The sequence below is a fragment of the Choristoneura fumiferana genome, chromosome 18 (genome assembly GCF_025370935.1).
Source record: "Choristoneura fumiferana chromosome 18, NRCan_CFum_1, whole genome shotgun sequence".
NCBI lineage: Eukaryota > Metazoa > Arthropoda > Insecta > Lepidoptera > Tortricidae > Choristoneura > Choristoneura fumiferana.
Genome location: NC_133489.1, coordinates 6,669,961 through 6,683,452, shown reverse-complemented (window position 1 = coordinate 6,683,452; position 13,492 = coordinate 6,669,961). Strand labels below are relative to the sequence as shown.

The 13,492-nt window shown below is 37.8% G+C and overlaps 2 protein-coding genes across 7 annotated transcripts in view; one reads left to right on the top strand and one right to left on the bottom strand.

Annotated features, from left to right (window-relative positions):
* Cda5 (Chitin deacetylase-like 5) overlaps window positions 1-13,492 on the top strand; it is a 152,187-nt gene that overhangs the window by 79,247 nt on the left and 59,448 nt on the right. The window lies entirely within an intron of this gene.
* LOC141438003 (uncharacterized) lies at window positions 6,035-8,422 on the bottom strand. The gene is made up of 3 exons (XM_074101622.1): window positions 7,725-8,422; window positions 7,137-7,262; window positions 6,035-6,459 (listed from the first exon to the last, which is right to left on the bottom strand). Exons 1-3 carry the CDS (start codon window positions 8,113-8,115, stop codon window positions 6,431-6,433), a joined length of 546 nt encoding a protein of 181 aa, XP_073957723.1. The 5' UTR covers window positions 8,116-8,422; the 3' UTR covers window positions 6,035-6,430.

Sequence of the window (13,492 nt, the reverse complement as noted above, 5' to 3'; positions counted from 1 at the left end):
GTAAATTTCCGTCAGATCGTTGGATCGAAAGCACTAAATCTTGCCCTTACGCAAGCCACACGTAACTACTCGCAAACTGATCTAGTTAATAAGCTAAAACACAGCCTCTGCGGCAGTGTAAACTACTCTGTTAAAATGTATGAAAATTTCGATTAAATTCACAAGAGCGAGCGAAACTATCCAATGTAATGTTTCGGAGACGCATTCACATTTAACTATTGTCACAAGTAACGGGCTTTAAATTCCGATCCTTACGCATTTCCCTTATCTAATTCCGTTTCCCCGTTTGGCTAAATGCGCCAAGAGCGCGAAGCTACAATAAAAAAAAAAAAAAAAGTAACGGGCTTTGGAAAACTACGGACATCGGCTTGTTACTTTATTTGTCTTTAAATCTCAAATTCAGCTAAAGATTTACAAGGCGCCAATTTTATTCAATTTAGCTAAATACACGCACACATAAGCGGCCATTTTGCTAAGTTATTGTTAACTTTGAGAATTAAAAAACTGAATTTGATTTCAGCAATTTTGTATCAGGTGTATTGGCGTTCGGTTCGTATGAAATTAAACGTCTAATGAGATCTCGAGTTCGCTCACACAATCACACAATAGTACAACTGACTCAAAATTGAGTAAAAATAAAACCCGCTCTCTCTTTATACTTAGACCGTAAATAGATAGATCGTAAACGCGTGCGCAGGAACACGTTATAGTGGTTTATCACAGCATCGTATAGCTGAGAGTTTGTAGGCTTTAATAGGTTTAGATAATGGCCACGTAACACGAATATCGTCCGCTAGAGGGCGTAAAGCACGCCAAGGATTTATTATGAAACGTGAACGGTAGTAGTGATCTATTTTGAAATGGCTAGTTATGAATGATGATGTTGATGACGATTTCTGTAGTTCCTCAGCAGGGATATACTCGTAGGATGTGAGGTAGGACTTCCATGCATTACTGTCCTAAGCGATGTCTTTAAGGTCTCGCCTATGGGAGCCTCTTGAGGACATCTCGTTCTCGACCTACCATTTCCACCTGTAATTTCAAAGTTGCCCCGGCCTTATAGGTAGTACGAAGTTTGAACACTGCGTATTGCTTTCCCGGTCACGCTAATAGCAATTAATGTGAGCGTAAGATAGTAGGTACGATACGAACTTCAGATTTTAAAATTTTGCATTACTCCCTCTTCCTATCCAAGTTTACCACTTCAACATTAAACTTGTTTGAAGAGGCAGGAGGTCGGGTCTTTGCAGCACGTGGCTATTTCTGTCAAAAGGTTATCTGTTAATTTATTTTTAATTTCTCAACTCCCTTTGCCTTGTGTTTGTAATGCTTTGTGGCCAATAAATTCCTAGAATGTGACGCAAGCAATGTAGTAAAGCACGACTAAAATTTTATATTGTATTAAGTTTTGTCTCTTTCTGGGCTTATTAATAGCTATTGCGATCGTGGTGAAGAAGCTTCATTTGTTTTGAATGATATAATAATATGCTATTACGACTTATTGTCTGCAGTCTACCGGGTGTGGCCTGTAATATGAGCAAATAATTAAAACATAGATCATACTCGTCTAACTGAACAACATTAGTTCAGCGACTTTTAAAAATAATTATTTTTTAAAATTTTATTACACTTTTAAGTTTATTCGAAGAAGCAATGTAAAGCAAAATGCTTGATTTTTGTAGCGTGACAGGCGACGTCAGTTGGTTCTAGGATGGCGTACATGGATAGCAGTATTTAATTTGTATGAAAAAAAGGAAAATACAAAGACTCCATTATTTTTAAAAGTCGCTGAACTAATGTTGTTCTGATTGACGAGGACGATCTATGTTTTAATTGTTTGCTCGTATTACAGGCCACACCCGGTATAAAACCTTTATTCATTCTCCACGCGTGAATACGCGTTGACTCCACTGATAAAACCATTATGATAAGTTACGAATCTAAATGTATTTTTTTTACTAAACTCACCTTCATTTTAAGTAGCGTAGTTGAATTTTAAATTCTTACTTGATGTAAATAAAATATAAATATGATTTATTGCCGAATACGTAGTAAGGTTAATCTTGTTGATTCTCAATACCAAGTTATTTAGCTATTTGATACAGCCTCCAATTTAAATTAGGTACTTACCTACGTTAAGTAAAAATATTTGAGAGAACTTGAATTATATTTATTCACACCTTCATATGTTATTGTGTTCGCAAGAAAAGGGAAGAATTAAAAAAAACCGCACAATTAGTAGTCTCCCTTAATGAAAAACCCTAACAATGTTTTTCTTGGTTGAAAATAATAATTCAATTTTATACCTGAGTTTATAAAATTCAGAAGTGCGAACCGACAACCATCTGCTTGAAAACTCTTGGACCTAGAGTTTAGGTCAAACCACTAGTCTTTTTAGACGACATTTTAGTTCCAAATTTAAATGGTGTTTAGAACTAAAATGTCGTCTAAAAAGACTAGTGGTTTCACCTAAACTCTAGGTCCAAGAGCCTTTCAAGCAGATGGTTGTCGGTGGTTTAAATGGTGTTAATCGTAATGTATTTTTTAGCATTTGCTGCTTACGGAGTGCACAATTGTTTGAACAAACTAGGTATGCTCCATATCCGAAAGGACGCAAAACCATTATCAGGTTGGTGTAGCGGGCGAAGGGGATTAAATAAAACCCCAATATAGCCTCGCACATAGGAAAGTATATTATGTAAAAAATACAAATTGCCCTGCTCCACACAATGCGTGTAGCAGAGAGAACGTAGGACGACAGAGTGTCAGCTGTCATGTGAAGTGACAGCTGTCAAACAAAAAATACAAACTTTTATGTATCGTACATAAACTGCGGCCCAGGCCTAGGAATGACACTTAATGTACTAAAATTTACATTAATCGAGTATAGTAACTACTCTGCTTATACTCTAGTTAAAGAAAAAATAAAAAATACAATCGTTCAGTCGTTTATAGGCAGAGGGCACACCTTTGTAACGCTAGTGCGCATGATGTGGCCGCTGGGAGTTTTTACATCAACTGCCCTAACTTTATTATCATTTCCTGGGTATACATTAACGATTCTGGCCATTGGCCATTTTAAAGGAGACATATTATCTGCCTTTAATAAAACCAATGTTCCAATAGTAAGGTTGGGTTGATCGCTTTTCCATTTAGGTCGACTTTGCAGCATGTTCAGGTATTGCTTAGACCATTGCTTAAAAAAGTTCTGTTGCATGTGTGTACATTGTCTCCAAAAGGACAAACGATCAATCGGTGCCTCTGTTAAATCAGGTTCCGGATAACATGTCAATGATGCTCCTGTCAGAAAATGACCAGGAGTCAAGTACGACATATCATTTGGATCTGACGACATACATATAAGTGGGCGTGAGTTTAATATGCCCTCGATCTGAATTAATACGGTGTTAAATTCTTCGTAGGTCAGGACAGTATTTCCTACGACCCTTTTTAGGTGGTATTTAATACTTTTCACACCGGCCTCCCACAAACCCGCGAATACAGGGCTATATGCTGGCACAAATTTAAATGCAATCCCTTGGTCAGCAGTGTATCTGGCCACGGTATTTTGGTGGTCAGTGGAAGACTGAAGCTTATACAATTCTAATAGCTGCGTATTTGCGCACCTGAAAGTACTAGCATTGTCACAAAATATCTGAGATGGTTTATTCCGCCGTGCTATGAACCGTTTTAGGCAATTTAAAAAGTTATTTGTAGTCATATCTGAGGCCAGCTCGATGTGAACTGCCTTAGTCACAAAGCAGACGAAGATAAGTACATATCCTTTATGAATGACTGGTTTCCTAACGCGGGAAAACTTTAAGTTGAATGGACCGGCGTAATCTATACCGACCTTCTCAAATGGTCTTGCGACATTTACTCTCTCCTTAGGCATGGATCCCATTAATTGGGTTGCATTTTTTGCTTTGAGCTTAAAACATGTTATACATTTGTGAATAACTTTTTTAACTTCTCTAAGAGCATCAATAAGCCAGTATTTTTCGTTAAGGTGACATAGAATTCCCTTCTGACTTGCATGCATTAATTCTTTGTGAGCCTTGAGAATAAGCAATTTGGTAACGTTTGAACCTTTTACCAATATTATGGGGTGCATTTTCGCAAACTTTAAGTTAGAGTTTTGCAATCTACCACCAACGCGTAAGATGTCTTTACTGTCCAAAAATGGATTTAAAGAGCTCAGGCTTCCTTTTACTGCCCTTTTCTCTTTTATACAAGAAATCTCCAAAGAATAATGCTGATGCTGATCCAGTTTAATCACAGTATTTAACGCATTTTCTAGTTCAACAGGCGTAAGACTAGTATATATTCTTTGTTCCCTTTTTAATTTACAATTCTTACAAAACCTTAAAATGTAGGCCATAATTCTTTTAATTGACTCAAGGTTAGAATATTTTGTCAGAAATTCAAAATGTTTAAGTACACCTACCGCATTACATGTTTTTATTTTTACATCCTTTTTTATTTCTGGTAGGTTTGGCTGTGCGTCCACATTTGTCATAACGTGCTTAAATTCTTTATTATGCAACATCTTTGGCCCATGCCACCAAAGCATATTTTTCTGCAACAAATGCGGTCGCACGCCTCGCGATATGCAATCAGCGGGGTTCTGATCCGTAGGTATATAAAACCAAGGAAAGGTGCAGGTTAACTCATTAATCTTTTTAACCCTATTTGCAACGTATGCCTGCAATTTCATTGGTTCCACATTTAACCATGCGAGGACAATCATGGAGTCTAAATATAGGTAAGTATTAAAGGTATATTTATTTTTGAGGGAATTATGTACCCTATTCACAAGCATTGCCAATAATAAGGCACTATTTAATTCCAGACGAGGAGTGCTCAAGTCTTTGTTGATAGGACTTATTCTTGATTTCGAGCATAATAAATTGACTGCTACACTATCATCAGCCATCACGACTCTCAAATACAGCGAACAGCCGTAGGCTTTGTTTGATGCGTCTGCAAATCCAATCAACTCGATGGCTTGAGCACTTCTCGTATCAATATGTCTATTAATTTTTATGCTTGACATTTCAGTTAAACCTTTTGCAAATTCTATCCATTCTGTGTTTAAATGGTCAGGTAACACGTCATCCCATGATAATTGTAATTGACAAATTTTTTGTAAGATTATTTTTGAGAACACAAATAAAGGTCCCACTAAACCTAGCGGATCATAAAACTTGCTTATGAAAGATAACACTTGCCTCCTAGTGTACTTAGGTTGGATTTTATTTTCTGGGCAATTTATAAATAGTTCATCTGACTTTACATTGTAACACAGACCAAGAGTTTTTACACATAAATCATCTTTACTCAAATCTATGCTATCACTGAAACTTAGCAATTCTCGAGGGATATCTTGCAATAGCTGCCTATCGTTGGAACACCATTTATGCAGTTCAAACCCGCCTAGCCTTAATAAATCGACTAATTGCCTTTTTATTTGTAACAGCACATTTATATTGTCGTGACCGGTATGTACGTCATCTACATATGTTTGCTGACGCAAAACCTCCGCAGCTAACGGGAATTTATCTCCGAACCTCTGTGCTAGTTCGAGTAAGCATCTTGTAGCTAAAAAGGACGAACTTTTTAATCCGTAAGTTACAGTTTTTAATTGAAGGCATGAGATTGGCAAGTCTACATGCTCTCTCCACAGAATATTCTGTAAGGACCTATATTTAGGATCAATTAATATCATCCTAAACATCTGCTTAATGTCTGCAATGAGGACATACTTTGGAAACCGGAACTGAATGAGTATATCAAATAACTCACTTTGAACAGTGGGGCCGTTCAATAACACGTCATTTAGTGAAATTTTATTTTTTGTAACCATACTGCCATCAAACACAGTTCTCATTTTAGTGGTTTTACTCTGCTCATTAAATACTGGGTGATGTGGCAAAAAATAAACTGCATCATTTTGAAGGTCATAATTTGAAATGTCATAAACCTCAGCATGTCCCAATTTAACATATTCACTAATGAAATCCTTATATTTTCATATAGTAATGTATCTTTTAAGAGCCTTTTTTCAAGATTTAAAAATCTCTGTAAAGCAGCAGAGAATGAGTCTCCTAACTCAAGTTTGGTTATAGGCTGTTTAAGGGGGAGCGCGACTTGAAATTTGTTTTCATTTAAGATGACAGACTCTTTAAAACTAATTTCAGCAAGCTCTTGTTCCGAACTAGTTTCTTGAAATGCCTGAGGAACTTTTTCTGCTTCCCAAAATTGCTTTAAATTGGCATCCAGTTCCCTCGAGTCAGAACCAAAAATTGAATGAGCTTGACTGACCTTATTAACAAACAAACTTGTTTTATTAGCCGAAGCATGCTGCGTGGGCACTGCCCCCGCTACTACATGGCCGAACTGTGTGCTGATTAAAAATGGACCGCCAAGGTTAAGCGGCCGGACATGATGCTGCATAGCCTGAAAAAATATATCACACCCTAGTAAGATACTGATAGGGGCCGTTTTTTCAAAGTTTTCATCTGCCAGTTTTATATTTTTTGGAATAATTAATTTATTTTTATCCATGTTAAATTGGGGCAAATCTTCAGTGATTTTGTCAACAATACAGCAAGATAAATTGACCTTGAAATTATTGACACATGAAAATATGGGAAATTCAGCCATTTCGTTAATGCGACTTATCCCATTACCAATTCCTATCACAGTACTTGTCTGCTTATTTTTTTTACATTTAATTTTTTCAGTCAGGCTGGCCAGCACAAAGGAGACTTGACTCCCGGAGTCCAGAAGGGCTCGGGTTTTAATGTACGTGCCGTCAAGTGACATAATTTTAACCTCCACAGTCGGTAAAATTATATCACTTGATGTGTTGCATATCAGGCCCACTCTGCTACTAGAAGCGGTGCCCTCTGGGCTCTCTGAAGTATCTTCTTGTTCTTGGTGCAGAAGCGTGTTGTGAGGGGCCTTACATATGGCACATTTAAAGTTAAATCTGCATTTTTGAGTATGCTCATTCAAACAAATTACACAGAAACTTTTGTTTTTTTCCATAAAATTATTTCGCTCCTGCGCACTGGCCAATTTAAACTTTGGGCAAACATAAAGTCTGTGTAGATTAGATTCGCAATACTTACATTTTATCTTCCTTTTTTCCTCTTTACCAGAAGCCAGGTTAGAGGCGAGTGAAATTCTCCTCGACCTCTCATAATGCGGAGGGCTCGAGGTTTGAGTCAAGGTTTCTAAAGCAGCTGCCTTTTTTTCTATAAAGATCAAAAAGGATTCTAATGTAGGCATGATACTAGTGTTCTCTTTTTCTAAATAAAAGGACTTAACTGTATAAAGGTCTATCTTTTTTTGTAATATACACACCATCATACTATCCCAATGTTGGGTTGGTTCATCTAAATTTTTTAATGCAGCTAAATGCTGCTTCACTACATTTACAAAGGTTCGCAATGTTGCACTAGTGCATCTTGTAACTTGTGGTAAATCTAAAATCTGATTGATATGATGTGTAACAAGTCTAGCCTTGTTATCATAGCGCTGTTTCAGCAAGTCTAAGGCAATGGTATAATTTTCACCGCTAAGAGGCAAGTGTTTTATGACATCAAGGGCTTCAAGCTCCAAAAATGACATTAAGTAGTACAATTTATCACATTGTGACAGTTTCCTATTTTCATCTACAATAGACTTAAAAAGATTAATAAAATGGTGATACTCACCCATGTTTCCACTAAATCTATTAATTACAATTCGTGGTAATTTTTGAAATTGAGAATCACCGCCCGTGCCAGAGTTGCTATCGTGCTCGTTGCTGCTTGTGTGATCGGCTAATAAAATATTTAATCGAGCTAATATTTTACAAAATATTTCTTCGGTTAGATCAAAATCATCCCGATCGGTCGGGTCTAACACTTGAAGTTCAATGGTGAGCTCCGAGAATTGGTTAAAGGCGGCTATCAGCCGATCCTTTTTTATTTTGAGCATCTCAATATCTGCAGCCGAGGAGGATTGAAGAAACCTTTCCGTTTTTGTTATAATGCCCTTGCATTGGCCCCGCGCTGCAACGAGTCGTTTCAACTCGTCCGGCATGGTGGATTCTTTCTTTGACATTATAACACTTTGCACAACTTATTGTATTAAGCCAAGTTTTGTACTTTAACATTAACAATTGCAAACGGAACAAGAAAAGGCAACGATACAAATAGTAGCAAACAACAATGGCGCTCGCCGGCCGGCTATTTCTATGGGCTTCTTTCAATATTACGCGTCCGCCGCAAAAGGTCACTCATGCGCTGGCGCCGCAACGAAACGTCTAACACCTTAATTTGGTTGGATTTATTACACTGGATTCTTTCAATCCCGTTACGTAATACGCTCACTGCAAAAAGTCATGTACGGACAAGGAGCAGCATATATTTTCACCCCACTATAATCGGGTCGGATTATAACCTGACTCAAACGCACGACACTGCACGGCACACTTATACACTGTGCTTGAATCGGTGACCGGCGCTAAGCTACTGTAGTGACGAATCTTGACACGGTGTCGCACAGTGTTATTACTGGAACGCAATGCGTCGACTGACACGAATCTCCGTGCTTTCTTCCGTGAATTTTATAAAATTTAAAGAACTCACGTGTTTACATTCACGATAACGTTGTATCGAGTTAATGCTGGAACCTGCCGAAGAATGTTGGGCAAACCTTATAGCTTGGTATTATAGATACCAACGTAGCCGCCGCTCCGGGGTTGTAGCACTTGCAGTTTGCCTTCGATAGGCCACAATTATTATTGGTGAAGGACCAATTTCTTATGTAGCGGGCGAAGGGGATTAAATAAAACCCCAATATAGCCTCGCACATAGGAAAGTATATTATGTAAAAAAATACAAATTGCCCTGCTCCACACAATGCGTGTAGCAGAGAGAACGTAGGACGAGAGAGTGTCAGCTGTCATGTGAAGTGACAGCTGTCAAACAAAAAAAATACAAACTTTTATGTATCGTACAGTTGGAAACGGGTGATAAGCGGAGATAATAAAATAGCAAAATTTTTCTGAATAACTTTTTTTATTCACCTCACTGGAGAAAAGGCAAAGATTTTAAGACCATACAGCCAAGTCGGATTATTGACTGGTCATCTTACGTCATAATAACACTTCTGTTTTCATCTCATTCATCACCAAGCTTACATAATATTAATATTACCTACGCTATAATAAATCTCGTTAACATTCAGTGCTATAATTAAAATAAATAGCTCCCGATACGGCGTTAAAACATGATGCATTACAAATTGGAATACTTATTACTATAGCGTTATAACGCCTTGAAAATTATGTTACATTACCTAATTTCAAATAAAGTACTGTGATTGGAAGTAATGTTTTAGAACTGGTGAAGTTTGAAGCGAAAAAATCGAAGTTTACAACAATAAAAAAAAAACTGATCAATTTCTACTTTACTCCTGTAGGTATTTTTCATGATTCATGAATAGCCTTTGAGGTTAATTTTATTTCATACACCTAAATTACATATTTAAATTTAAAACAAATGTTATTTTCTTTAAATTTGATGCCGCCATTTTACCGTAGGTTGTCGTTCCTATAACAGAACTTGTTCAACAGCTTGTTTAGGTATCCCAACATTCCCAACCTATTTCGTAAATGTGACGTCACTCATAAAGGGTCACTGACACCACTGCCTGCATTTGGTAGTTATCGCTTGCCCACGCGCAGAATGAATGGAATTACTGCATGTTTATTAACGTAACGCTATTATTATATTAAGCTTAATTTCAACGTTGCGGAAAATATCGTGTTAGTTTTGTAACATTGCGGGTCCATATGCCAATGGATTTATAAGTGATTGACTATCGGCGGTAATGTATCGCAACTCACATTTTCGCACTGTCTAAACAAAGCTTTAACTCTATGTCAAAGACGACAAAACAAGTCAAACGTATTTTGAAGAGAAATGATGAAGAAGGCGGTAATAGCTTCCAGTGACTTTCTGCATACAATCAGAAAAATTCACCGCTCTCAGCGTACACCATTTTTGCACTCTATTATTATTTTTTACTCGACTGGATGGCAAACGAGCAAGTGGGTCTCCTGATGGTCAGAGATCACCACCGCCCATAAACATCTGCAACACCAGGGGTATTGCAGACGCGTTGCCAACCTAGAGGCCTAAGATGGGATACCTCAAGTGCCAGTAATTTCACCGGCTGTCTTACTCTCCACGCCGAAACACAACAGTGCAAGCACTGCTGCTTCACGGCAGGATTAGCGAGCAAGATGGTGGTAGCAATCCGGGCGGACCTTGCACAAAGGTCCTACCACCTAGAAAACGACACGACGACTTTATCTTACTGAAACAATTCCACGTACCTATTGGTAAATGCTGTAACCTTACAAGAATTTTCCGTAAATAAAACATATATAATGTTACATGCTGCGAAAATACGCAACACTCTATAATCAAAAGACTAAGTTACGCACATTATGCGTAATTACCGTTTTGTTGTTACTACGTAATAGTCTAGAGGCGATCTGGCGTGACTGTATAATTTAATAACTGATAGGGTCTCAAGCACACCTACGTAGACAAGCAAACAAAACAGGAAAACATCAAGTCAAAAACTTTGATACCTAAAGATTTTTAGAAATGATCGTACCCAGTGGATTGAATCTGGGGCCTGACCTGGGGGTTCCCCGTGAATACAGGCCACTTCCAACCGAAGCAAATGGAGGTCTATGGGGGAGGGGAGGCCTGATGTTCAATAGTTAACATCCTACAGCTGATATTACGATGAAAATGATTATCTAATGCACGGGTACTCGCGATCACATTCATTATCCCTTTCTACTCTCATCCTAGAGCTGTGGTGGCCTAGTGGTTTGACCTATCGCCTCTCAAACAGAGGGTCGTGGGTTCAAACCCCGGCTCGCACCTCTGAGTTTTGCGAAATTCATGTGCGGAATTACATTTGAAATTTGCCACGAGCTATGCGGTGAAGGATACATCGTGAGGAAACCTGCACAAATGCAATTCAATGGTGCGTGTGAAGTTCCCATCCGCACTGGGCCCGCGTGGGAACTATGGCCCAAGCCCTCTTGTTCTGAGAGGAGGCCTGTGCCCAGCAGTGGGACGTATATAGGCTGGGATGATGACTCTCATCCTGTATGACAGAGAGAAGTGGTGAAAACGATTGTGATTTTGTGAGCGTTAAGCTGAGTTTAGACTTGCAAGAAAAATCGTGCAAGTTGCATTACATTGCGGCGCTCGATTGACCATTACAAACTCGTTGGCTTTACGGCCTCGCAATGTAATGCAACTTGCACGATTTTTCTTGTAAATCTAAACTCTGGTTTAGACAGTAATAAAATTAATCATGGTGGTTTGACACATAAAGCTATTTTAAGAGTAAGACCAGTAGAAGTTACGAAGTGCATAGCAAACCAAATTCATTTATTGCCACAGAAAAAAAACTACACAATTAAAAAAAAAACAATTAAACGTAAGCAGGTGGCAATGGGCTCAGGCTCAGCATAAGCTGCGATCAAAAGAAACTTGCAGAGCTGATTTTCAGCCTGCGCCCGTTGACTACCTATTGCTTGTTGATCGCCTTATCCTCGAGAGCCTCAAGAAGAAAGAATTATTCTATTTGATATCTTGCAGGGCAACGCATTTTTGCATAAGCTCTCGCGTAGGTCATAATTTATGATATAAGCCGGATACACAGATAGAATCCGGGATAAATTAAGAATAGTATGGTTTTACTTACAAATTCACTAAATTCTATACATTCAACATTATATTCCAATCACCATTAGAAAATATTTACATATGTTTTTTTTCTCCAGTAATTAATACGGAAATGAATATTTTAATGCTTCACCAATAAAATAAATGCCTCTAGCGATTATGCATGCATATTAAGTGATATTGTAACGGATAACTCACGTCTTAAACCGAGTTTAGCTCGACATGTTTCGGGCTATTTCGTAGTCTTCTTCTCCTCAGGAGCACGCGACTCGGCGGCTGCCGTGCTGTTGCTGTTGTGCGTGTTGCGGCAGCCGCCGAGTCGCGTGCTCCTGAGAAGAAGGGCTATGAAATAGCCCGAAACATGTCGAGCTAAACTCGGTTTAAGACGTGAGTTATCCGTTACAATATATTTTAATAAGAGTGAGTCTCACGTTAGTTTCATGTTCATAACTGCATGCAATTATTCGTAATTAAAAAATAAGAAAACAATAAGGAAAAAGTAAATCCGTACCTACAAAATCGTCATTCCGATAATTATAACTCCTAGTAGACTAAATAATGTCGGTATGTAGTTCTTTTTAGGGTTCCGTAGCCAAAATTGCAAAAACGGAACCCTTATAGTTTCGACATGTCTGCCTGTCTGTCTGTCCGTCCGTCCGCGGCTTTGCTCATGGACTATCAATGCTAGAAAGCTGTGACTTCGCACGAATATGTATGTAAACTATGCCGACAAAATAGTACAATAAAAAAAAAATTTTTTTAGGGTAGCTCCCATATACGTAAGTGTAATTGTAATTTTAAGTGTAATTAAGTAAGTGTAATTTTTTTTTCTCCTCCAAACTTGTAGTGTGGGGTATAGTTGGATAGGTCTTTTAAAACCATTAGGGGTTGCTAAAACGATTTTTCGATTTAGCGATTTGTTTGCAAAATATTCAACTTTAAAGAGCAAATTTTCATTAAAATCGAGCGTCCTCCCTCTAAAATCTAAACGAGTGAATGGAAAAATTTGAAAAATTCAGGATGGTAGGAAGTATATCAAACTTACAAGGAAAACTATAACGGTTAAGTTTTCTTGAGAATTATTTATTAGAAGTTTGAGAGTAAGTAGCGAGTAGTAAGGTAAAAAATATACTTACCTAAACTTGGAATATTCCGTACAAAATACGAAATCCTTAGAAAAAATATTACTTAATTTTTTCGTAATGGCTACGGAACCCTATTTCGGGCGTGTCCGACACGCCCTTGGCCGGTTTTTTTCGAAATGATTCTGTTTGGTAATGTAGACGCTACCGTAACCTACCTACACATTCTCATTTTGACTAAAGTCTAAGTAAACTGAGCCTCTAACATGCAAAAAATGCTTGTACTTATGTAATAAACCATAAAAAAGTTGATAATATAAACCTAACATTGTTTGTCCTGGTTTTGTTTGTTATCTGTCACTTTGACATTTATTTTGGTCTGTGCTCGATACAGATGAAATATATTATTTTGCAATAAAGGGGTCTGTAAATTTGTTACGAATATCGAGGTGGAAAAACATCTATGTTTTACTGTATATACACAAACGTATAATACATTCAAAAATACTATTGCTAGTGACACCTCAGGACTCACCTTAGCGGTTATTTTTTCTCATTCATTTAGCGGCGTTCGAGTGCAAAACATTTTAAATGATTTAATGTTTTAGTGATTCGCTCCGGATTTGGCGTTGCTGC

Coding starts and splice junctions, on each gene's coding strand:
- LOC141438003 (XM_074101622.1), bottom strand. CDS start 8,115: ATGTCAAAGAAAGAATCCACCATGCCGGACGAGTTGAAACGACTCGTT. Junction 7,263..7,724: donor TAGATTTAGTGGAAACATGG/GTGAGTATCACC, acceptor TGATCTTTATAG/AAAAAAAGGCAGCTGCTTTA. Junction 6,460..7,136: donor GGAAAAAAGGAAGATAAAAT/GTAAGTATTGCG, acceptor ATATTTTTTCAG/GCTATGCAGCATCATGTCCG.